This window comes from Phalaenopsis equestris, unplaced genomic scaffold (assembly GCF_001263595.1).
Source record: "Phalaenopsis equestris unplaced genomic scaffold, ASM126359v1 Scaffold000002, whole genome shotgun sequence".
NCBI classification, from domain to species: Eukaryota; Viridiplantae; Streptophyta; class Magnoliopsida; order Asparagales; family Orchidaceae; genus Phalaenopsis; species Phalaenopsis equestris.
The window spans coordinates 40,229,135-40,256,029 of record NW_018164444.1 but is presented as its reverse complement, the minus strand read 5'-3'; the positions used below and the strand labels follow the sequence as shown (position 1 = coordinate 40,256,029).

General features: G+C 33.5%; 2 protein-coding genes across 2 annotated transcripts; both read left to right on the top strand.

The window, feature by feature from the left end:
• The first annotated feature begins 307 nt into the window (after window positions 1-307).
• LOC110031602 (NADH dehydrogenase [ubiquinone] 1 alpha subcomplex subunit 1) lies at window positions 308-11,582 on the top strand. Its single transcript, XM_020734880.1, has 3 exons — window positions 308-473; window positions 589-678; window positions 11,252-11,582. The coding sequence occupies exons 1-2, from the start codon at window positions 363-365 to the stop codon at window positions 676-678; spliced, it is 201 nt and encodes a 66-aa protein (XP_020590539.1). The 5' UTR covers window positions 308-362; the 3' UTR covers window positions 11,252-11,582.
• Window positions 11,583-17,183: 5,601 nt separating this feature from the next.
• Window positions 17,184-25,728, top strand: LOC110017912 (RING finger and transmembrane domain-containing protein 2-like). Its single transcript, XM_020715072.1, has 8 exons — window positions 17,184-17,986; window positions 19,441-19,517; window positions 20,930-21,098; window positions 22,918-23,006; window positions 24,138-24,302; window positions 24,625-24,702; window positions 25,251-25,354; window positions 25,546-25,728. The coding sequence occupies exons 1-8, from the start codon at window positions 17,374-17,376 to the stop codon at window positions 25,649-25,651; spliced, it is 1,401 nt and encodes a 466-aa protein (XP_020570731.1). The 5' UTR covers window positions 17,184-17,373; the 3' UTR covers window positions 25,652-25,728.
• Window positions 25,729-26,895: the final 1,167 nt, after the last annotated feature.

Here is a 26,895-nt window from a genome sequence, read left to right as displayed (position 1 = left end):
TTATCATTTTTTTCCAGCATAACTTTCATCTGTTAGGAAGCAAATGAAGTTTTATATTTTTTTAAATAAACTTTTAATTTCTCTATTTAATAATACATTGATATCCATATTTCATTATTTTTAGATAAATGCAGAGATTAAATCTCTTAAATCTTATGCAGTTTTGCACGATAGTTTATATTTTCATTATTTTCAGATAAATGCATTTTTTTGCACGACTGTTAGAGCAGATCCAAAGGCTATAAACTTGTCGCATAGTACAGTCCGTTCTTCCTGAACCACGCGCAATACTAATTTCAGAGAGGATTGGACTAGGGGGGGTTCTTCAGGCTAATTTCCGTAGCATTTCAGAAGCTAGTTCGATGGGGAGGTTTCAGTGGTTGGAGGCTGCTCTTCCTTTGGGAATCATCGCCGGATTGCTCTGTGTGATGGGAAACGCGCAGTATCAGATCCACAAAGCTTATTTTGGTCGAGTAATATCAATATTCTGTCTGAATTAAACTAATATTGATAATCCGTTTTCTTCCGATTCGATCTTTATGCATCTGATGATGTTTGTTTCCTCTTGTTTTTTTGGATTTGCTTCAGCCTAAGCACATTGGAAATGACGTATGGGATGTGGCCATGGAGAGGAGGGACAATAAGCTGTTGGAGGAGGCCGCTGCGGCGGGGGATTAGGTTTTTTTCCGAATCGCTTTTTTTAAAATTATTTTTATTTTTTTCTTGCTTCTGCTTTTCTATTTGATGATTTAATCAGAGTGCTTGATCTGTTGGGCAATCATGATTTTATTTTTGAATTAGGGTTTTGATTGTACTTGTTATTGGATAGATTTTTACTAAGCACCATTTTTTTGTTATAACTAGCTTGTTGGGGAGATTGTTTACATTATATTTAAATGCTACACAGTATAACTTAGATGTTCTTAATTTCTAATTTTCATGTGCTTGGTTGTGCTCGGTGTCTTTTAATCGAACAATTCTACTTAGAGAGGATTTCGGAATTTCATCATTGTCATGTTACAATGGATGTGACACTCAAGTACACATTCATGCATGCATAATGAAGCCATTCTCAGGATTTTAGTGTCGGGAAACAGTGAAGTTAGAGTGTTAAAAACTAAGATTTGGAAACATATGTGCAACAAATTTAGCAAAAATAAAAGCTGAAAATGATTGTATAAAAGGAATGATAGGAGAGATGTCTATTGAAAATAAGACTTTGAAAAATATGCTAAGGTCATTTGGGCATCGGTTTTGAGCAATCAAAAGTAACTAATATGGAGTGTAGGTAAAACTAGTGTGCAAAGATTTGGAAGTAAAATGGTAGAAAAAAAGGGTGTCATAGCCCGAAATTGTTCAACAAGAAGTACTTTATTGAGTCAACGCCTTTTTTAGGCCACAACATAGAAGAGTAGAGGAGGAGGATTCATAAAGATGACCTCAGATAACTTGGATAATAGGTAATAACATTCACAGCCAGATGACACAAAATCCCACTAAAATAAATAAAAAATTTTCATTTGTTTCATTGATATAACCATTGAATATGTATAAATGTAATGAATATGCTATGTATTAGATTGCAAGTCATTATTAAGAGACTCTCCATCGAAAGCCATAAAACTTTCTGTGGTATTCATGCCATAAAAAAAATTGTGAATTCGGCGAATGATTCTACCATTTTATAGATGTATGAATTCTTGCATGTGATTAGTTTTAATAGTGTTAAATAAAATGAGTGGTCTTGATCTTATGTTTGATTGCCATCTTTATAATATTAAACGAAGGTGAATGGCTATCTTCTTGTGGAGGAGAATAGTTCACATTCAAAAGGTGCTCCCACTTGACCATTTGGGTATCAGCTTTCCTGCTCATCAATCATTGGTATAATCCTATTATTATTAGAAAATATTTATTGACTCTATAGCTATTTGTAATAATACTACTTATGTCATCATATATATATCCTCATCAACTTTAGTTTATTATATATTAAGGCACATGAGAGCATTGGGTTTAGTTCAAGATTAAATGGTTGAAAAATGTGTTGGTATTGAAATATATTGTAGCTGTGTTTGAGGCGGTTCAATAGTGTGTGCTTCGAAAATGACTCAATATGATTGAGCGGGCACTTGATGTATGATTCTTGATGAAGTTGACCAAGATGGCTTCCATTTGATGTGAGGTGATGAATGATGTGGAGAGCTCTCATATGAAAATGAGTTTAGTCCATCATCTAAAAGTTGAAAATATTATGTTCTTAAAATACTGTACGATTTTGTGCCTTTTCAAGATTACTAAACATCATATTAATATTTTTTCATCGTTATTGGGGGGAAAATTTGAGAAAATCGTGTTGATCTCACTTGATATTAAGTAGTAGAAATCTCATGGTTATATTTATTGACCTCACTTGATACTAAATAATGACACTCATGCCATTATATACAACACCTGCATAAGGATCCATTCTCAAGGGATTTCTATAATGAAGAATTTAAGGATATGGGGATTAATTTGAGTTGTTGCTATAAGAATCTATTCTTGAAATGGGAAGGAGTGCATAGTTTTGAAGGGGCATTACAACACCTGCATTTATTTTTTTTATTTCCATAAAAGATTAATTCAATATTGAACAACACATGCATGCCTTCCAAGACCCCTTTCAAGCTGTTGGATGGATATCTTTCGTTCCCATTTTATAACCATTATCTCTTAAGATTTTGCATTGTCCGAGTCCCTTTGAGAAGTCATTTGTTAGCCGATTTCTTGTAGATATCTATGGCGTACAAATTAAACAATAGTGTGTGCTTCGAAAATCACTCAATGTGATTGAGGGGGCACTTGATATATGATTCTTGATGAAGTTGACAAAGATGGCTTCCATTTGATGTAAGGTGATGAATGATGTGGAGAGCTCTCATATGAGAGCGAGGTTATCACTCGTGATAAAATTGAGTTTAGTCCATCATCTAAAAGTTGAAAATATTATGTTCTTAAAATACTGTATGATTTTGTGCCTTTTCAAGATTACTAAACACCATATAATTGATATTAAGTATTAGAAATCTCATGGTTATATTTATTGACCTCACTTGATACTAAATAATGACGCTCATGCCATTATATACAACACCTGCATAAGGATCCATTCTCAAGGGATTTCTATAATGAAGAATTTAAGGATATGGGGATTAATTTGAGTTGTTGCTATAAGAATCTATTCTTGAAATGGGAAGGAGTGCATAGTTTTGAAGGGGCATTACAACACCTGCATTTATTTTTTTTATTTCCATAAAAGATTAATTCAATATTGAACAACACATGCATGCCTTCCAAGACCCCTGTCAAGCAGTTGGATGGATATCTTTCGTTCCCATTTTATAACCATTATCTCTTAAGATTTTGCATTGTCCGAGTCCCTTTGAGAAGTCATTTGTTAGCCGATTTCTTGTAGATATATATGGCGTACAAAGTAAACTAATTTCTAATCCCACTTTTATAAAATATTTATCCATCCCAACATATATTGTCTATCATGCTGCATAGGATTGTGTGCAATATTTATTATTAATTTATTTTCAAAATATTTCATGTTCATCTCTCTTTATCTTCAGATTTTTAAGGAGAATTTTCAATTACAATAACTCATATACCTCGTGTCGTTGCTCTGAATTTTGCTATTGCTCTAGAGTTTGTTATTATATATTGTTTTTTTTTTCTATGTGACAAGATTATCCTAAAGAAAGGTGCAGTATGTAAAGGTGTGTCCCTTATCAGTTGGTAATTTTTCATGGTTTTCATCTTTGTACATATAAATTCTAATTTTGTGTTTCTTGTCAGCAAAATTCCTCTTTCTTGATTTGCTTTTATCTAATGAACAATATGGTAGATAGCCTGTGGTGGAATTTTTGAATTATTCATGAATTAACTTGCCATATATAATAATAATAATAAAGAAAACTTGCCATATATAATCATAAGCTATATCAAGTGTTGCATGTGCAAGATAAATTAGTTTTCCTTATAGTTTGTTACATTTCATTGTCCACAACAAGATTTTCTTTCACTTGTCGTTCTTTGTAATTTAGGTAAATTGTTTTGTAAGCAGGTTATAGGTCAACTTTCCTGTTTCCTTAAGTATGGGAATTACATACTTTTGTGTGTAATGAAGATGCCTTGATGTGAGTGATCAACCTTTATTCTTAAAAATCTTTCAATTTCCCTAACTGTTTTATTGCGAACTTTTTGATCAAACACTTTAGAGACTCCTTTTCTTACTTATCAAATTTTTCTATAATTATGTTACCAATATCACAAAGAAATGTGCAGTATGTAAAGGCGTGTCTCCTATCTATTGTTAAACTTTAATAATTTTCATCTTTGTGCATTTAAATTCCAATTTTGTGTTTCTTGTCAGCAAAACTCCTCTTTCTTGATTTGCTTTTAATTAATGAAGAATTCGGTAGATAGCCCATGGTTAAATTTTTGGATTAATCATGAATTAACTTGCCATATATAATAATAATAATAATAAAACTTGCCATATATAATCATAAGCTATATCAAGTCTGGCATGTGCAAGATAAATTTGTTTCCCCTATTACATTTCTTTGCCCACATGAAGATTTTCTTTCACTTGTCGTTCTTTGTAATTGAGGTAAATAGTTTTGTAAGCAGGTTATAGGTCAACTTTCCTGTTTCCTTCAGTATATGAATTACATACTTTTGTGTGTAATGAAGATGCCTTGATGTGAGTAATCAACCTTCATTCTTAAAAATCTTTCAATTTCCCTAACTGTTTTATTGTGAACTTTTTGATCAAACACTTTAGAGACTCCTTTTCTTACTTATCAAAATTTTCTATAATTATGTTACCAATACACAAAAAAACAGAAAAAAGGTAAATCCACTTGCATTTGAGTATTTAATGAACATGGCTTGATCATCTTGACTTTGCTTGTAACTTGTGGATATTTTTGTTTTTCTAAATCTCTTAAATCATTTTTTAGGTAATTGCTTGAAACCATATGATGCCTATCTCATTTTGCTAGTGTTGTTGGTTCCAAGATCCCCCATCTCTTTCATGAAATCTAAGGGAATATCTATGTAGATTTTCGTCTTTAAATTGCCACGAGGGAATGCATTTTGAACGTCAAATTTTTGCAAATCCTACTTGTATTCTCAAAAATGGTCTGCACGGATCTTAAGGCAATCCAATGACCCATATAAGAAGATCAGAATTCCCAAAAAATTCTGTACAACCTCTTTAAAGCAAGGGCAATGCTGTAATTTACTTTTGACCCTCGTATCATCTATAAATAGGAGGGGCCTTTCATCAAAAGGAGCTTTTGGTTCCCCTCACTCTTAACTTCTTTTTTTTTTGGGTGGAATAAGATGGATCTAAGAGCCCAGGAACACTCCATTCTTCTCGACGGGGCAAATCCTCCTCTTCACCTCCTCTCTCTCTCTCTCTCTCTCTCTCTCTCTCTCTCTCTCTCTCTGCACCCTCTCAATCTCAAATGACTATAATTGAAATGGTGTCTAGACTTGCAAGGAAAGCTTTATGAGATGATGAAATCTCAAATGACACAAAGAGAGATAGGATATAATAACTGTTAGTTGTGCTTTTTTTTCATATTTAGGATTTTTTTTTGAGCTTTAGGTTCAAAAACTATAATTAGCTCATTTTGAAGATCTGGAGGAGAATCTCTTACTTGCATTGACTATGGAATTAGAGCTTGAACTTTGAATATATTTATTATTTCCAAAGTTCATGATTTCTGATTTTTGAGTTATGAGAAAGTAGCTCAATTAATGGATTAGTTTTTTAATGTCGAGTTTGTGCGAGTAATTTTAGTAGGATTTAATGAAGACGAGCATGAAAAGATATACATGAGAAAAAAATCTCTCTTCTTTTCTTCCACAATTGATCTCTCTCTTAAGATAATGTTGGGTAAAGAAATGTTTGTCTTCTTTAAAAGCCTTGTTAGCCTGAAACGAAAATCTCTTAGTTTTGGATTGAACATTTGCACCCCTTTGTCATTTATGAGAAACCAAAAAGATACACACGATTGCTTTGGGGTCTATTTTCCCTCTATTACTATTATTATTTTGAAAATTCATAAAGATAGTACAACCAAAGATTCATCGTGTAAGATTCTTTGTGGTGCTCAATTTGGGATAGAATTGAGAGAGTACAGTCATGATCACTGTGAACTCCAAAGTTTTAGTAGACAACCTATTGATGCTGTGAGTAGTTGTAAAGACGACTTTTCCTCAATATGATTTTGAAATATGTTGCTGGAATGATAAGGCTCTATTTAGGCTGCTAAGTGATCATTTTTTCTTTATGTAACCTCATTTTGTTAAACTATTAATGCATGAGTATCATGAATTATTCCTTTTGAAAATACTGGGTGAACACTTGGCTAATATAAACCTTACCAGTATCAGATTAATTTTTGTTTTTTAAAATTTTTACCCTTAATTAGTTCTGGATCATAATCTAAAACCATGAAGAACAATACTCACGTTTCATTTACATCTCGGTTGAAATTTTAGAAAACTCTCGTGCAATCATGTATGAAAGATACAGTAGTGCAATTTTATATTAAGATTAGAAGAGAGACTCCATATGATATATTATTCAAATAAGATGGAATAAACCTTCTTCATTACTAGCTGGGAAAGTTGCATTTATGTTTTGCGAATTCACAAACATTACAATAAAACCTTTAACATTAACTACTTTAAAAAGAGAAGGAAACTCGGTCTTTAAAATTCCAATCAAGGATGACTAAAGCTTTGTTTATGACAACTTTCTTATTACTTTTGTCAAAAGAAAAGTAACCAATGTAAAGCACTGTTTGCTTGGTTGACATTTTTTAAAATTGTCTTAGAAAAGCTACTCTTGGGAAAACATAATGAAGTTGTGGTTGGAAAAGAAGCTATTAATAATGAAAAAAAAGCCCAAATGAAGCCCAAGACTTTGAATATAAATTAATGGTGTTTTTATTGAGGAAAGGAATGACAAATATAGGCCATACTCACACTCTTTGAATTACTTGATGTGTCAAGAAAGTAGAGTTCATAATTTTTTATAGCGAGTCCCATGTTATTCACCATCTCATTTTTAGATGCCTATTAAGTAAGAAAAAATTTCACTTTGCATTTCATCTTGTGCGAGTTTTTGAATGGAAACTAGGTTTGTAAAAGCTTAGGAATTGTAAGAACATTATTTTAATCAAATGATGGACTGATCTGAATGTCTCTAAATCCTGTGGTAAGAGAGTTATTAATAATAAATATTTTTTTAATTTTTACAAGAAATGTTGGTGTAAAATTTTGATGATAAATGTGTCATACCATATGTTGCACTTGCTTCTTTGATCCAAGAGTAAATGATGACATTATTTGAGGTTTTTAGCCCATAGAAAAGGACAAATTTACTTGAGAGTGCCATGGAACAAGTGCAACTAGACTTAGGCTTTTATAACATCTCTAATAATTCTTAAGAGTCTTTTATTCTCTCTTTTATTAAATTTTCCTTAATCTCGACTTACCTATGAAATTTTTGCGTCGCACCATCATGTGCCTGGCATTGAAGTTTTTGTTGTCCACCACAGTGCTTCCACTCCTTGCTTATTGTGTTGTGTTTGCCATTCAATTTTCAACATTTTTCTTGGTGTGTCTCAATTCTTTTGTAGCAAACAGGCCAGAGATTATCTTTATTTGCTTGATTTGGATTTTAGCTAACTTTGATTTCTTACTTCCAATTGTCAAATGATTGTTCTGTGATTGTCTTCTGATTCCACCCACCATCCATTACATTAGCATACTTCCGGGGCATGAGGATTAATCATTTCTCATCTCGATCTTTACGCTCTTTCAGAGATGGTATCACTTAGGGATGGCACCTTATATTTTCTATGATCAAATTATGCATTTAGAAGTACAAGAAATTCACACACTCTATCCTTTTCTAAGAAAATTTTCACCATAGCTGCATTTTTGCTGCTCTTCAAGTTGTTGGTTTGATAATGATCCAATTTTTGTCACATATTCCTTAAACGGTTAGCATGGTCTGATAGATTTATGGCCTTTTCTTATATTGGTAGTCTTCTCTCTTATCTCATATATTTGGGAAACATCTTTTGCTTTTGAGTATGTCTATGTTATTGTATGCCAAACATCTCTTGTAGTGGCTAGGAACATACATGTCATTCATCGTCTTGTTGGCTTGCAAATTGGCTGGATTAGCCTACTACTAGTCATTTTGATGCATTTTCCGGTGAGCTTTTGTCGTCTCCTCCTCTGGTCACCAATATCTTCTCCGACGAGCTCCCATGAAAATTGAGTTTTCAGTTCGAGCTCGCGTGCCTGCTCGCGAGCCGATTGCTACCAATACGTATTGAGGTTGAAGTCACCATTCGAGCTTGACTCGAGCTCGAACTCATAGTTTGCCAAAAGAGCCGAGCTTGAACTTGGCATGGCTAGAGCTCGACTTGACTAGTTTGCACACCTAGCAGCAATCACTTGATGGATTGCACAAGATTGTGACATTTGGAACGATCAATAACAGACAGAACGTGACAGTGTGCAATTCGGGGCTGAAGAAGATAGCTTCGAAGGATTTTTGACTGTGACATGGAACTATAGTGTGTGGAACCACGATAGGTGGCTGCATTTAACCGCGCAAGCGCCTTTTGTTTGGGTAGCATTCCGGGTCGAAGGTGATTCAGAAGTAATGATGGGAATGAGACATGTAATGAAGCCTGGAGTTTGTAAGAGACTGATTTGGATACGACAAAGTATTCCAGAGGGAGATAAGATGATGATGCTTCGCGGTGACTCCAATTTTTGCAAGACGTTGGTGATGTTGAAGACTATAATGAGGGCAGTTCAGGATGCAAGGTAGTGATTCTTGATTTAGTTGCATATCATGGAAGAGACAGTTGATACAAAATTGGCAAAGATTTCGGAGATCGATAAACTATTGGATGAGTTGTTTGGAGTGACAATATTCTCCATGATTGACTTGAAGTCAGGGTACCATCAGATTCATATGCGATCACAAGATGTGCACTAGACGACATTTCAAGATGTTGAGGGTCGCTACGTGTTTTTGATTAAATGAAAATGATTGTGAGATGATGACGCCATGTGAGAGCCATACAAAGTGATCTAACAACAGTTTTTTTCACTTTGATGCTAATGTGTGTTTTGAGAGAGTAGTAATGTTATGACGACCCCTAAGGGCAATTTAGCCATTTGTCATTTATTATTGTTTAGTATAAAGAGGGCTGATCTATTTAGGGTTAGGGTTTGAAAGAGACCGCCTGCCTCTTGAATCCGCCTGCCTCTTGAATTGTCTTGAATTGTCTATTTAAGGTTAGGGTTTGAAAGAGACCGCCTGCCTCTTGAATTGTAGGTGCTTATCTTTTATGTATTTGAGCGTGTTGTTTAGAGTTATTGTAATAAAATATCTTTTCTGCCTTAATTTCTGCCAAGAATCCTATCAGATTGTTTTTCTACTCGATTGGAAGATGCCTACCACAGAAGAGGGAAGGATGTCTAATGACTATTTTATTTTTGGAAGATTTACATACATACCACTTAATTGCCATGTATTTACATATATAACACCTATACTTCACTGTTTACATGTATGCCACCTTACCAATGCATGAAAGGTGTATTTCACATTTTAAAAGTTAAAAATTCCTTCATTTTTAAATTTCATATGAAAGATTTAGATGGTAGAAATGTAAAAAAGCAAAGTTGAGGTGTTAGATATGTAATTTCACGTCTGATTCTCTCTTCTGGTATTCACATGGGCTTATTTTGATTCTTTAGCATATTAAAAAAAGTGACCATGTAGCTAGATCATATTTGTAGAAAATTATAATGCTTATATTTGTTAAATTTTGGTAGAAACTTTAGTGCTTAAACTAATGTGAAATTAAAATACCCTGCGATTATAGAATAATTGATATCAAAGCATTAAATAAGCAGTGTGTAGGGAGAAAGTGGTAAACAAGCAAACAAACACTACCTTATTTCACTCTTTAATGCAATACATCTCATAGCTCATATTTGCTCTAGATTTAAGTCCATACAAGCATGGATAAATATCTCCTTGGTTGCTCCTTTATAAATATTAGCCCAATTTTTTTTTTAATACACCCAAAATAACTTTTAGATGCTTTTATGAATTTTAAAACATGAGATGATATAATATTTAATTAAAACAAACACAACTTATATTTAAGATATCAAATCTATTTTTATTTCATGTTAAAGCATAAATAAAATAAAAAATGAAAAAGAAGAAAAAATGATCTCAAATGATTCTCTTGGGGCATGTTTGGGCTCATTTTTGTTTATTTCTATTTTATTTTATTTATAATTTGATTTGAGAAAAATATGTTTGGTATCTTAATAATATGTTTTTTTATATTTTTGAATATTAAATAAGTTGATTTATGTTCTTGTTGGCGGCAGTTACAAGTGGAGTGGTGGCATTCAGTGGCGGGCAACAATGATAAGTTGTTTATAAAGACATCTAAAAGTTATTTTTAGTGTTGACAAGAAATGTTTGTTCTCAACTTGCTAAACATATTTTATTTTTAATTAAAACATAAATAAAATAAAATAAATAATAATTGTGCATTCAAGTAGATGCCACATAATCCTTATATATTTACATATTTAACACCTAAACCTTTATATTTACATATACACCGCCTAAATCTTTAATATTACATAAAAAAATCAAGTGTTACTAAATTTTAAAAGCGAATTACTCTTTTTCATGCTTTGGTTTTAACATCAAAGTCCTATAAATGTTAATATGAAACTATATGTGTTAGATATCTGAGTGCATTAGAATTGTGTGGTATTTATGTAAATTTCTCAAAAATGTAAAGTGATCCCAAATACCCCCTTCTTTCCATGACTGTTATTTCCATTCCATATTTCATTTATATTGGTTCTAATACGCTTTAAAGTTTAAAATTCAGTAAATGTGAATAATGCATGTTGAAATGGCAATTATCGTTGGCGTGACTTTTTTCAAACTTTTTTAGCTTTAAACCCCCCTCTCTTTTCTCATATTCACACATGACTCAAGAAACATGACATCGAGACAAAACTCTTCACCAACTCTTGAAATTTTTATTATATTTGCGGTGCTATTTGAAGGAATTTTTTGCATCAAACTAATCACGCTCTATTTCGTTGCGTGCAGGTGAATTCTCGAAGACAATGTCAGATACCTACTTCTGCAAATGATGAATTACCAGGTCCTCTTTGTTAAAAGTAATATTTTCTCAGTTATGTTAACTAGTTTTAATTTATATTATAATTCACCAAAATTTCAAATTTCACCCCAAAACCTAAATAAAACAATGTTGTCTGGATTCTGAGAGGGATTTTTCTGGTCTTATCTGTTAACGACATTCCCATCTTCTAGAGATTATCCTAAAATAACTGGATGAAATGGACTGGGATGCAAACAATTTCATAGCTTGTTTATCTTTGCCGAGCGTTTTGTGAAATGAATAGCAGATATTCTGGAACAACTTTTACTTCTTTTTTTATGTTTTTGGAGTGTACAGCGTGTTTGACATAATCAGTTAATTAATTAGGGTTGATTTGGTAATTTTTTCTGCTTCATGTTTTTGGGCAGCTACAACTGTTTGAAGTTGTCAAGTTGATGCAGAAGAAACTGATGTTAAAAAAATAAGATCACAAGCCCCAATCTTTCTGGAGCCACCACATTTAGCCAGTTCCGTTCGCAAAATGCACTTCCGGGTTTTTGAAAAAAACTTTCTGGAGCCACCACATTTAGCCAGTTCCGTTCACAAAATGCACTTCCCATCACGGGTTTTTGAAAAAGTTTTGAAAAAACAAATAAAATATAGTTTTGTCAAACACCTAAAATGAAGGTGCATCACCTGCACTGTTGTCCCAAACCGAGTTTTTGTGTTGGTTTAGATAGTTTAGTTGAAAAATGTTTTCATGAAATTTAGTAATTATATTTAATATATGAACATATTATTCATAATCATTTTATTTTATTTAAATAATATGAAAATTATAATGAATATTTTTTTTGTCATTTAAAATAGTTATTATTATTATATAGTAATTTCTACTATCTCATCGAGCCTTCATTAATTAAAAGAATCAAAAGGGCGCGCTCCTTGCAACGGTGTCCTATGGGGGTATTTCTCATCACAACAGTAACACAGTCATTTTGCTCATTTATCTTACATTTCTACATCTGTGAGGCGCTTGAAATCACTCCCGAGACGGGCTCCTATATTCTTCTCCTTTGGCGTCATTTTCTGAAATGGCACCGCCTGGTCCTCAGTGTCGTGGTTGTCAAAGTGCCTGTACAGAATCTTCTGGTGATGTCGCGTTTACTGGTCTTCTTCACTTGTTTCTTATCCTCCATCATCTGGGCGAGCTTTATCATTTCCCTCAATCCTCGTGGTCTTAAGGGGTCGATGGCTACTCGTATGTCTGGTTTTAGGCCCTTCAAGAGATTCCTTTTCTTCCTCCATCGTTCTCTTCCATGCCCCTTACACCATTCCAATTTTCGGCCCATCCCCCTCCATCGGAAATCTCCACTCGTCCCACTCTCGAAGTCCTAGAGAGACGCTCTTGTAGGTAGATGATGTCTTATTCACTGTCTTCTCACTCGATCTTCTTCTCTTTTAACCTGGGTAAGGATTCTCTGATCACCCATTGGTTAGTGTTTGCAACTGAAGCGGTCGGCATGGCCTTGGATTATATCTCCATGAGTTTTTTAATCATCACCCAAATTTCTCCAATTCTCTCGAACCCATCCTCTATTCGACTTTCAATGGATGAAAACTCATCATCCATGGTGGCGAATATTTCTTCCATTCCCGATCTGATTTGCCCGCCCTACCTCTCCTTCTAGCACATCCACTTTCTTTGTTGTCATCTTGTCAATATCTAGGCTCTTATACCAATTTGATACGTATCGACACCAAACTCAGTGAACAAACCATAACAAAACGATAATAGAAAGGTGGAAGAAACACAAACAGGGGCTGCTCTTACAAAATTTAAAGGAAAACAAGCAGGATGCAAGGTTGATCTATTATTCGAGAGGTAAATCGTCACTCCCACACCCTAGACGTCGCTAGAAACACCACAAGAAAAAAGAAAACAACAGTCACAACAAAATATGCATGAATCAAACAAACCCTAGGTCAACTCCCTTAATTTCTCCTCCTTGAGTATCTGATGAAGCCCCTCATGGACCCTGCCTGCGCTTGGTTTTCCTGTATTGCGGCAAAGTGCCGCCCCGCTGCTTCGCGTGATAAGAATCGGCCCGCTTCCTTCTGCTGCGAGCCGATTTGATGGCCACCGGTCCCAGATGGACCGGCCTCGTTTGAGTTGTAACATTGTGCCAATACCTACAACAAGCAACAAATTTTCTTACTTCTCCCCACCTAAGAGGGAGAAGCTCCTACCAAGGTCACCAAGCGAGAAACTCTATTTCAAACTAGTTTTTCGCCCGCAGTTGAGATCTCCCTTGTCTTCCGCTTATCTTTTTTTTTTTTCGCTTATATCTTTTTTTTTTTTTTTTTTGAACTTCCGCCCTAAAAACTGCTCTAAGCTTGTACCTTTCAACAATTCAACCTGGCATGCACATTAAGGACAAAAAGAACAAGCCGGCTTTACGATAAGTAATACTCCAAATTTTTTATTCACCATGACTTAGAAGGAAATGGAACTCTTAGAAGGAAATGGAACTCAGAAGGAAATGGAACTCAAAAGCAAAATTTGCAAATTACACCAACTATTTGAGACTTAATTAGTACTTACTAGAGGTGTATATTAGACTAATTCAGATGGATTAGTCGAAGGATTAATTGAACAAAGCGGTTTTGTATAAAAATTTAGAAATTTGAACCGGCCAAAGTTTAAATAGAACTAAACTAAACTGAACAATACTTTGGCTTAGCCAATGTGGTTTAGTTTCATATAAACCAAAACCAGGCACACCTCAATCCTTATTTTAACATGCAATTTGTATTACAAATGCTTCTAGAACATTGTAAGAAAAAAACTTAAAAACCAATAAACAAAAAGAAAGAGAAACAAATCATACACGATAAATAAAATTTGTGAATAAAAAATTACATTACAATGTAAATTGCAACTATTAAACATAAAATATTAGTTGTAATATTATCAATGCCAGAAAAGTCAGATGTGCTCTAGAATTTTTGACAATTTCACAAATACTTCTACAACATCAAAAACAATAAACGACTCTAAAATATTAATTATTTCTCATGCGCCTAGTAATTCGAGTACCACATCCTACACTTTAGGGGAATCAAACTTCAGACCAGAGGGGACTTACGACTGACAATCAAATGCCCGACCAATTGATCTGAGTATTTAGCATATATATATTTAAAATTATTAATTTAAGCGGTTGAAAATAGCATTTATGTTGGGATGACCGTGCATCTGACAGTAGAAGCGAACGGACGGCCAGAAGAGAAAAAAGTTTTCTCCGACTTCCCCCAAATGGACTTGAATGCCAAAAAAATGTTTAATAAATCTTCAACCTGATTAAGCAATTGTTATAATGCATGAACTTCGAACTTTCTACCGGCATGAAATTATATATTATTGGCCGTCCGATCAAAAAATCGAATTCTTTCGTCGAATCGCATGTCAGAGGCAATCCCTGCTTTTGATTTTATTCTGGACTAATTGCAATTATGTTTTGTCTCTTTCAAAAATAAAAAATATATATATTTTCATATGTGCCGGCTTCTCCAAGTTGGGAAATTTACAATTACATACATACCACACAATTCCTATGTATTTACATATCGACCACATGAATTTTGATATTTACATTGACAGCAGTTTGGCGTCATAAATTTAAGCATGAAAACATGTATTTTACTGTTAAAAATTAAATAACAATGATGTTCAGGAGGTTAATATTTGTGTATGTATGTAAATATAAAAAAAATTAAATATTGAATATATTGATGCATAAGAGTTGAAAGGTATTTATGTAAATGGAGAAAAATTTGCGTACGTAAGTATATCAGAAGGTTACACAAAGGGTATTGAGAGGTTATAACTGCGTTATACCCCCTATAACCTTATTGTAACCTCCCTATAACCTACATGTACCTTCTAGTAAATTCTGCGCTTCTGTAGGTTACAGATAGGTTATAGGAATGTTACAAGGAGATTTCAGAGGGTATAACGTAGATATAACCCTCAAATACCCTCCCTGTAACCTATTGACGTACGCAGCGCACGTACACAAATTTTTTCCATGTAAATGACCCCCGTGAATTATTTTGTTTTCGGGTTGGGCACTAAACTTTTGATATTACAAATAGTAGACAAGTAGATTCGGTATGTCTACATTTCAAATTATAAATATGTAGATTTTGATAGGAAACTAGGATAAAGCCACATTTTACCAAAGCGGTATTTACAGACATGCCACCCAACCAATGTATTTACATATCTAACAACTATATTTAATTTTTTTATATTTATACAATCCAACTCTTTCATTGCACATTAAAAAAATCATCATTTTGAATTTTAAAAAGTGATGCCTTTTTCATGTACGTAAAAATTGAAGTTTACATGAGTGGTATGCATGATAAATCTTCCTTTATTAAATTGTAGGGTTATTTTTTTTTTATTTTGTAATTGTTTTTTTCTTGCCATAAGCTGTTCTTATATTTAAATAAAGGAAAATTTACATACATACCACTCAATTCTTATGTATTTACATATTTAACACGTCATATTTAATTATTACATTTATGCCACCTAGCTTTTCATGAAGATGTGTATTTCACTTTTTAAAAGTTAAAATCATGATATTTTCGATACGATATGAAGAATTTGAGTGGTATAATTGTAAAAAATAAACTGAGGTCTAGAAATGTAAATATATAGGAATTGGTTGCTATGTTTGTAAATGCCCCTTAAATAAAATATAAATCAATAATGTCATATATACTATTTAAGTGTGTGTTTGGGGTAGCGGTGCGGTGGTGTTGTTGTGACATGCGGCAAAACTGTGTTTTGTTTGTTTGGTTTTTTTTTAAAGCTACGGCGGGAAATTGCATTTTGCAACATTATTTAGCTAAATGCGGTGATTGCATGTAAATTACAATTTGAATCAAGTTAACTTTATAACAAAAAATAGGTTTATGATACTCCTTAACATTTGTACATAAAAATTGTGCTAGCATGGATCTCAAAGAGATCTAACAGATCATAAGGAAAAAGTTCGACAAAGAACGATCCATTACCAAGACGATGTGAGTCCCACTTGGTCGACCAAGAGATGCTGTCCGAGCCAACCCATCAAAGCCAAAAACAATCGAGCCACGAGGAGGAAAAAAAGATGACCAGATGAGCTAAGTTTGAGCCATTGGATCAGAAATTAGACAAAAAAACATTCGAGTCAATCGCTACAGAAAAACTGATTGGATGCGATAGAATGCTTTCTAGTAGAATCGATCTAAGGGAAGATCCATTTCATATCATCTCAAACCAAAGAAGTAAAGCTCCAAAAGCTTCTGATCATGTATCAATGATCGATAACCAGACTACATATTAGTCAACCAACTCATACAAATCAAGCTCAGGCAACCAAGCTGATCCCATCGAGTCGAATCCAACTAAAATCAACAATGGAGCTAAAAAACAACTAGACAATACATGCACATGTATTATCACTGTACATTTTCTTCTATAAATTAGAGAATTATTTTATGGATAAGTACTCTTTCTTCAATAAGTTAGAGAATCATTTTATGAATAAAACACGATGTATTACACTTTATTTTCTCTTTTTCTTCATCACTTTCTTTCCTTAAATTTTTGTCTCTATAGAAATCAAATTGTCATAAACTATTTACACAGAGCCGTTTTCAACCTAGAGTTTGATGAAACATCAAAATAGTGGAAGAATTCTTAAATTAGGGCTGAAATAGTCTCCAAAAAGAGCTATTTGATCTCAAATTTATAATATTTGATTGACTATTTTTTAAATAATTATATTACATTATTAATCAGTTCATTAAAAATTAAATTGCATTCCTTACATTTGGGTTTAAATGCGGACGCGTTCTCATTGCAAGAATGCTTACTTTTCTCTTTAATCTTTAATTTATCAAGGAGGTTTTCAGTCAGAAATGGCGAGCCATTCCCATTCAATTCCAGATCTTCTTCTACTACGGTTTCCTGAGAAATTTTGCCTGTATTGATAGTTTACATTTTCATCCGTTTTCGTAGAATTCTAACTTAGGATTAGGGTTTGCCATCATGGAAACATCCGGCGGAAATTCCGATGCTTATTGGACCTCGCGGGCTGCCGGAACCGGTGGTGGCATGAGGAGTTACTCGACGCAGTTTTCGGCTTCAAGCATCATCCAGGCACCGCTGACTGCTCTACTAGAGTATTCCGGATTCCTGCGGCCTCGATCAAGCAACCATACGGAGAGTGCGGGTTTGCTTGCTGGTGAAGCCAACGGCGGCCGGGCGGAACATGGTTCCGCTCAGATGGAAGGATCTTTGAGTTCGAGTTCTGGAGGTGAAGGGGAGGTGTTGATAAGGATTATTCCATCGGGGGATCATGAGAACCAGACTCATCCGTCGACCGGCGAGAATGGTGTTTCTGAGGATGCGATTCCTAGGGTTTCTGGTGATGTTGGAGTTGGAGATGATGGAGGGAGAGAGTATCGCGTTCGGGAGGTTGGTGGATCGCCAGCCTCTGCTAATACGCAGAGCTTGGATGATGATGTGAACCTTGCGGATGCTAACAATAGGGAGTCATCTTACCAGAGATATGATATTCAGCAGCTTGCGAGATGGGTTGAGCAGATACTACCTTTCTCGTTGCTTTTGTTGGTAGTGTTCATTCGACAGCATTTGCAAGGTATTCCTATTACTAGTTACATTCTTATTTTGAATAATTAATTATGCCATGATTAGAATTTACAATATGGAGATTGTGCATGCAATTGATATCTTTGAAGTGCTTCTTTAAAGTGGAGAGTGAGTAAATACGTTATAATCTGTTTAAGACATGACAACATGAGAAGGTTGTCTATCTCCGAATATCACTTAGCAATAAGGTTGTAAATGAACTGAGACAAGCCGAGTATTGCCTTGTTTCAAATCTTATCAGTTGAGAGCAGAGCACGAGCATGAACAAAGTTCTAAAATTTTGTTTATTATTTTTCTTATCAAGTTTGAGTCTTTATCTAGCTTCAAGAAAATCTGAATGATTATATATGTATTACTAATAATTGACACTTATGGCCTTACTAGACATAATGGAAGAAATATCAATTTTAATAAAAAATTGATATAATTCTTTGCATATTATTTAAGTTGTTTTATTAAGTTCAAATCTAAACATCTAGGTATTTACTTGATATTTTCGTCATATATATACCTCTAATAAGATGCATACTTTTTTACGGTGCAAATGTTATGAGAAAATTTATATAAAAACGTGTCTTAAGTCATTAAATAAGCAACTAACTATCATTAAATGAGCATGAGTTCTCAGTGAGCAACTTTAAAGCAAGAAACAAAAACTAACATAAATGAACAAGCTAGTTGGTGTTCAAGCTTGTTCATTTATATGATGAGCATTTACACTTTTATTCAAGCTTTGTTCAATGATGTAACTAAACAAGCTTAATTGAGCTTTAATATGCATGGGTGTCATCCACGTCATGTGGTGCACTTATTCGATTACAGCCTGATGTATCCGGTTAAATTTGTGTTTTACGTTTTACAAATTCTACGATTGTTTCTTAACTGCGAAGATATACATTTGCTGTATTCATGTACTATGAAAACGTAACATTGTATTTTGATCTTAAAGCTTGGTTACATATTAACCCAGGATAATTATTTAGATTAAAATGGGTGTTCTGTTAAACAAACATGCTTTTCATTCATAGTTTGTATGAGAAAATGGACTCAGAATCTTTGCTTTATTATTTTGAGCACTGGTGATTGTTCCAAACCAGTTTTCTTTATTTCGAATATGTTTGCTACAACATTTCTTTTTAGTCGTATTTTAAACATTTACATAGATCTGTGAATTACTTTTACATTCTCCATTATTTTAAACATTCTTTTTGTATTAGTAGCTGTGAGGGTAAAATTTGCCTTTTTAAGACTATCCTTTAGATGACTGCTTTATTTGTTCTGGATAAATATGATTTGATTTGGACTTTTATGGATAAATTCAACCTACAATCACCTCATCCAATGCTGGCTAAACTATTCTATTGTTAGAGAAAAAAATCCTTGCTATTTTTGGCCTATCTTGTGTTTTATTCATAACTACAATTGTCTCTACATGTGTGACAGGATTCTTTGTCACTATCTGGATTGCAGCAGTCATGTTCAAATCAAATGATATATTGCGGAAGCAAACTGCTTTGAAGGTGCAACAATCTCTGCTGCATCATTTTTTTTTTTTGGAAAATTTTAACAATTTTTGTTTAAAGTAGAGGCCTTTTTGTAGTTAATTATTGATAATATGAAAGCAAATTAAAATATAACTGAACTATGTTGAATAATATATACAATATTTCATTAAAATTAATGGTGATTGATGAAGTCTCAAGCATCTCACTGAATAGTTGGGGCAAAGTTGATTTAAAGTTTAAAAAATATCAATAGAGCTTTTGCAAAAAGAGTTTTCATGTCCTTATACATATTAGTAATACAAGACGTCGCACCAATGGGACAAATTAGGTCGCACATTTGGAAGATACCAAGATAGTCTTCAACAACTTGATATGAAAATTTGGTTGTTGTGTGCATCATTGAAAACTAGATTCTACAACATCAAACTGAATAAGACATATAACACATGAAAAATTGATACAATGTGAAGGCATTAACTCCCAAATTCTGCTACAACCGATCATACAAAAGTTACGGCTCTTGCGAGTAGAATTTCTAATAACTAGAAATAAAGATCGAAGGTGAAGGTGTTCAACCAGTGACTGAAGCTACAGTAAAAAAGGATCGACAACTCTGGTTATAATAGATTTTCATTGCAAATACGAATAATAGCCATTAGAATATTAACAACCCATTCCATCCATTATTGGAATTGAACTGGACCAATAAGGAAAACAACCAAAAAATAAAGAATAATAACACATGCATTTAGACAACACAATTCACTCTTCATTGTGATAGTCACCGTTTAGCATGTTAACATCAAAATAAATTAGAGGCATTTACATAGCACACAATTCTTATGTCTTTACATATCTCACGCCTCCATTTTTATATTTAAACACAGCACTCACGTTCTTAACATCACATAAAAAATATCACTATTTATATTTTTTAAAAGTGAAATACACCTTTTCATGCTTAGGTTTAAAGCATCAAAGTGTTATGTATGTAAATATAAAAGTTTAACTGTGAGCTATGTCCATACATAAATAAGAATTGTGTGCCATGTTTGTAAATTTCCCATTAAACTAATGTAAAATTATACTTATAGAATTTATTATTATTTTTTTTAAAACAGCATTAGTAACTTCCAAAACTCAGAATATCAATGCACTCATCTCAATGCTGTGTTTCTGTCCACATCAACTCTGATGTTTGCATCAACTAATGAACTAGTTTTAAATTTTCACTCTATTGTAGCGTTCATCCATCACATTTTCATTTTTCTTGTAAAATTATAGTTTCATTTCTAGGGTTTTTTTTATAAAGAACATAATGAAACCATCTCTGAAGTATTTGTTAGCCCTTCTTTTGCCTGTGTTTAAAGACTTATTCAGATGATACTCAAACGCATTCTTTGTTATATTCTTTATTGAACTTGCAGGGGGAAAGGAGAATGTCAGTTCTTGTTGGAATAACAGTGGTTTTCATGCTTCATGTCTTTGGCGTCTACTGGTGGTATAGGAATGATGATCTCATGAATCCACTGGTGCTTCTTCCTCCAAAGGAAATTCCACCATTTTGGCATGCTATATTTTTTATTTTAGTCAATGGTATACTCTCAACTTTTCTCCTTTGTTTATGGATCTTGTATTTTATTCTACGAGTATTTATTTTTTTGTATTATGATACGTCTCGGCACCAAAATCAGCAAACAAAACACGACAAAATCACAATAGATTGGTGGAAAAACACAAATAAGGGCGACTTTTACTACAATCAAAGGAAGAAACAAGCAAGATACAAAGATGATCTACTTTCGAGAGGTAGATCAGCTCTCGCACACCCTAGACGTCGCTAGCAAGAACACCAAAAGGAAAAAAACACAGCAGCTATAAAATAATGCATGAAAATAAAACAATCCCTAGGTTTCTCCTTAAATAGAATCCTCATACAACATCTAAAAACTTTCCTTCTAAAGTTCCCTCCAAAATCCTCTCAATTTCTCTTCCTTGAATATGTGATTATTGCCCAAGTGGACCCCACCCCCTCCTTTCCTTCCTCTGCACCTCGCTCGGGTTCTTCTCCTTCTTCTCGCGATAAAAGCCAGCCCGCGTGTGGGCTGGCTGTGTTGCAATAGGCCATTCCCTCCCGGACCGGCTCGTCTGTGGGTGTAACATAATACTATTTGTAGCTATAGGAGTGGATTAGCTTTTGAAGAGAGGCTTTATTAGCTTGATGCTTTCTTTCTGTATAATGCACGAATCAAAATTTCTTATTTAGGCCATTGATGGGAACTATTAGACAGGTTGTAAGCTTACACACACACAAACACCAACACGTAAAAAAAATATTATGTTTTATGTGTGCGATGCATGTAGTGTAATAGCTCAAACTCTCATCCATTGAGATATTGTCCACTTTGTCCTAATGAGCTCACAGTTTAATCCCATTTGTATAATTTCTCATGAGATCACCCATCTTAAGAGTGCTCTAGCATGAGCACCCTTAACTTCGGAGTTTTTAATGAAATTTCAACCATTATACCAAAAGGTACTTCGATGTTTAAGAGTTCAGCTTCATTCAACTTGAGGGATTTCACAATTTTACCCATTTAAGTAACTAATATCCTCTAGGCATATATGATTCCAGTGGTGGCCCTCTAAATTCAAAATGTGTCTCCCACTATATATCATTTTGTCTCATCCAGGGTTTAAGACGTGGCTCCAATGGCGTAGTATTATGTTGACACTTAGTCTCCATTTTCAAGTTCGTGTAATATTGTGATACTATTTCTAACAACCCAAATTCTAATCCATCATCATATTCAAAATGTGTCTCTCACTATATATCCCATCAATGTACCTTTCCAGGAGATCACCCATCCCAGGAGTGCTCCCACATGAGATCACTTAACTTTGGCGTTTCTGATAAATTCTAATCGTTATACCAAAGTGCGCTTTAGTGTTTAAGTGTTTAGCTTTATCTACTTAAAAGGGGTTTCACATGTAGTCTTTGCTTGGGCTGATGCATTGAAGGAACTACGGAAAGTGGATATTATTGGATGGTCTCCCAACTAAACCAGCTTCATCTCACTCGGTTTTATAGTAATATGTTTACGCCCTATGGAACCGGTGCTTTTGGAAATCATCTCACCTCAACAAATTCATATAAAGAGGACTGTTCAACTCAAATCATTGTAGCTCTCCTTTTCATTATCATTCGTTCATCTTGTTTTAGAATCATTTATACAAGTTTGAAATTATTTCCATTGTTAGGTTAAGCCTTTGGTTGTGATTTTCATGGTATTAATGTGATCACAGTTGTTGGATGTCATTATTTAGATGCAATAAATGTTGTTTTGTGCCTTTTTGCAGCTTAATATATATTTTCAGAAATGTCAGTAGGATTTTAATAGTTCCTTATTTTCAGATACTATGGTTCGACAGGCAGCTATGGTGATCAAATGCATACTTCTAATTTATTACAAGAACAGTCGTGGTCGTAGCTACCGTAAGCAGGTAATCTGCTTTTATTTTGTTCTCAAAACTTTTGACATTTGAGTCCATGAATTTTATTTTTTTCTTGCAAATAACTAGAGCTTGGTTTCTACCTATCATCATCTAGAATACCTTCACAAAATGGGTAAAGTGTCAAAATAGTCCCTTCATTGTTTTCATGGGTCATTTTAGTCACAGAGTTTATAAAATTGTCAATTTAATTCCTGGATTCTTTAAATTTAGGCCAAAGTAGTCCTCCCTTGAGACTATTTCAGCCCAAATTGTCAATTTAATTCCTGGATTCTTTAAATTTAGGCTAAAGTAGTCCTCCCTTGAGACTATTTCAGCCCAAACCAAATTAAAATAATTTGGGGACTAATTTCACACTTTATTGCCTCTGAGACCTAAATGACCATCTGAAAAGAGTCAGAGGAGTATTTTTGACACTTGGCTTTTCCCCAAATGCTGTCCAGGTTCTTCTGATATAGAATTTATTTGTGCTCTAATTAATAAAGGCCTGTAGAAGAGCAGAAATCATAGCATTCATATCGTGACTTGGAAGTTCAGTATCATTTTTCTGCCTTCGCATGACTTGCATTGTTATAAGAAATGACAGCTATCAGATGATGATAAAGCAACTATGCATAAAAACTCAAAATTAATTCATGAATACTTATGGAATCTTAGTTGATTTACTTCAGCCTTGTTCTCCTTTTGTGAGGTATTTTGTTGAGCCTTCAATTTACTCATCTTGTGTCTAACTCTGGCATTCCTTTAACAGATGCGCGTATGCTATTTGATATTTGGGTATGGGAGGAGATGCGAACATATTCATGCTTGTAGGATTTATTTTTTGCGAGTGAAATAAATTTTTTAATGTATAGGTTTATCACACCGAAGTATTATTCACCTAACTATGAAAATTTAGGTGTTAGATAAATAAATACAGAAGAACTATGTGATATGTACGCAAATTTTCCTAAAATTATTGTATTTTTGTATGCTGTGTTATTATTATTATTCTTTTTTTTTCTGCTTTTTGCTTTTGCGTAGATTTTGCCTATTTTCCAACATGATATACCATAAATAACCATTGCATTAAGTACAATATTTCCATCTTGGGAATAAGTTGAATCTCTATTTTGCTTTCAGGGTCAAATGCTAACGCTTGTGGAATATTTTCTCCTCTTGTATCGCGCGTTATTGCCAACACCAGTTTGGTACAGATTTTTCCTGAACAAAGAATATGGAAGCTTCTTTTCCTCTCTTATCACTGGACTATACTTGACTTTCAAGTTGACATCTGTTGTGGAGAAGGTAATTAATATTGTTTCCATTTAATTCATGAAGATTTACATACATACCACTCAATTTTTTCGAAATATATGCTACCTTATCTATGCAAGAAAGAGTGGATTTCATTTTTTTAAAAATTAAAATGGTGGTACTTTTGATCTGATATTAAAAACTTGGTTTGTATAAATGTAAATACATAAGGATTGCATGTTATGCACGGTAGTGCCCCTTTAAATTATTCTAATTTCTACCCAGTAAATTAAAATTTTCAACATGCTGTATTGATTGTAATTATCAGTTGGGGGAGCCAATTTTAATTTCGTTCAATTCGTGTGCCCCGCAGGTTCGATCTTTCTTTGCTGCATTGAAGGACCTGTCCTGTAAAGAGGTGCATTATGGCTCAAACGCAACAGCTGAACAGGTTGGCAATCTCCCTTTAAACTAGTATGAAAGAATTCTTATGCCAGAAAAATCTTTCATTTGTCACCCATTTATCTTATTTATGATAACTTCAATATAAACATATATTTTCTCCTTAAGGTTATCCAAATAACTTCTAACATGCTCAACATATTATTTTCTCAATGTTGTCCTAATAACACTTTCATGGTACTCCATGAAAAAAAAAAAGGGGCCAAGAGATAAGGATGGGTGAATTTGCTTCAAGATTAGTGCAATATATATGATCAATCAGAATTACAATGCACCCCATCTCAAAGCAATTCGAAAGAATTTAATATCCATATCAAGATTTTATCATGACATCTTTTGATTGGAAATTCTTTCATGTTTTATTTATGGTACAGCCTACATAGAGATCCTTTATAGATAGACTTCTCTTTTTTTCTTTTTTTAATTATGTGCCTTATTACATAAGTACCTTCTCTTGTTGAGGTTTCTTATCTAAGCCCACAATTATTGTCATAATTAGTAAAATGATCAAACAATGTGGAGCTGCTTATGGTGCAGGTGATTGCAGCTGGTGATCTGTGTGCTATATGCCAAGAGAAGATGCATGTGCCCATTCTCCTTCGCTGCAAGCACATCTTCTGCGAAGACTGTGTTTCCGAATGGTGAGACCTAAACTCTCCATCCATCCATCTAACACCTATGTATTTACAGAAATAGCAGCCACTTCCTATGTATTTGCATATCTAACACCTATTTTTTATTTTCTTAACATTGATACCGTCATTCTCATTTTATTTTTATTAATGGTAAAATTGTTTTGTTTTAAATTTTTTTGTTATTATAACTTTTATAGGTTTGATAGGGAGCGCACATGCCCGCTGTGTAGGGCTCTAGTGAAACCAACAGGCCTTCGGTCATTCGGAGATGGTTCTACAAGTTTGTTTTTCCAACTGTTTTAATATTTGTACAGTGATGCTATACTTTTATTATTTTAAACTTCAGAGGTGAATGAAACTGTTCCATCCCTTCCCTGCATTATCTCATATCCGCTCTTTGATGAAAAAATATTGCATCAGGACTCTGCACGTAGTGTTACGTTCAGAGCCCAATAAAATCACGCAACATAGAAGTGACAAGAAAAAAAAAAAAAAAAACGGCCCGGTAACACCGGAGAATATTCTCGTGTTATTCTGTGTTATTTCAAGTGTTATTATATATTATTCATGTGTTATTGTGTTCTAGAATATTTTCGGTGTGATAATAACACAATAACATATCAATAACATTTGAATAACACATGAATAACACAAAATAATACCTGAATAATACGGGAGGAATATTCTTTTGTGTTATTGAACAAATTTTTTTTTTCTGTTACGGTCACGTGGTGTGATTTCATTGGACTCCATACCTAACTCTACGTGCGTAATCTTGATACAATATTTTCTCATCTTTGATCAATATTTTTTTTTTTTCGAAGTTATTTTAATCTGCCTTTTTAATATGGGTGTTATGCACCTGAATAAAATCGTCAACTGATCGTCACTTGTTAAAAAACTCAAGTATTTATACTTGTCCGATTAAATTTAAAATTTAAAGAAACAATCAAATGATTATTTGCAATTTCAAATTGATTACATGATTACAAGTCTTAGCAGTTCGTGCCCTACGCCTTTGTCCACTTGGTGATTGTCTCCCTCAGAATCCAATTATTTCTTTTTTTTTCCATTTTGGGAAAAAGTGGGCTAAAAAAGTAATAGTCAGAATTCAAAATTACGAGGTCATGATAAAAAACTATAACATAATTACTATGTCATATGTATATACACACAATTCTTATATATTTATCATCAAACATTTAAACTTTTTATATTCACGTGCATGATGCCCATATTTTAAACATCCACGTGCATGATGCCCATATTTAAGAAATCTCTTACTAATTTTAGAACAATGTAGATTATCTTTCATAAGTTTACATATATACGTGTTAAACTTCTAGTGTTGGATATATAAATACATAAAATGATGTGATATGTATATAATTATGTAATATGAAATTTAAAATTTCATTTTTTTACATTTTTAATGATTTAAAGATGGTTTTAAATTTTCATACGAGTGCTATATTTTAAATTAGCACACAATTCTCGTGTATTTACATAACTCACACCTAAATTATCTTACTAATTTTTAAGCATGA

What these genes read in the sequence shown, in the direction of transcription:
- LOC110031602 (XM_020734880.1), top strand. Translation starts at nt 363, where the DNA reads ATGGGGAGGTTTCAGTGGTTGGAGGCTGCTCTTCCTTTGGGAATCATC. An exon ending in ACAAAGCTTATTTTGGTCGA is followed by an intron (nt 474 to 588) that starts GTAATATCAATA and finishes GATTTGCTTCAG; the next exon opens with CCTAAGCACATTGGAAATGA.
- LOC110017912 (XM_020715072.1), top strand. Translation starts at nt 17,374, where the DNA reads ATGGAAACATCCGGCGGAAATTCCGATGCTTATTGGACCTCGCGGGCT. An exon ending in GTCGTAGCTACCGTAAGCAG is followed by an intron (nt 23,007 to 24,137) that starts GTAATCTGCTTT and finishes TTTTGCTTTCAG; the next exon opens with GGTCAAATGCTAACGCTTGT. An exon ending in GAAGACTGTGTTTCCGAATG is followed by an intron (nt 25,355 to 25,545) that starts GTGAGACCTAAA and finishes TAACTTTTATAG; the next exon opens with GTTTGATAGGGAGCGCACAT.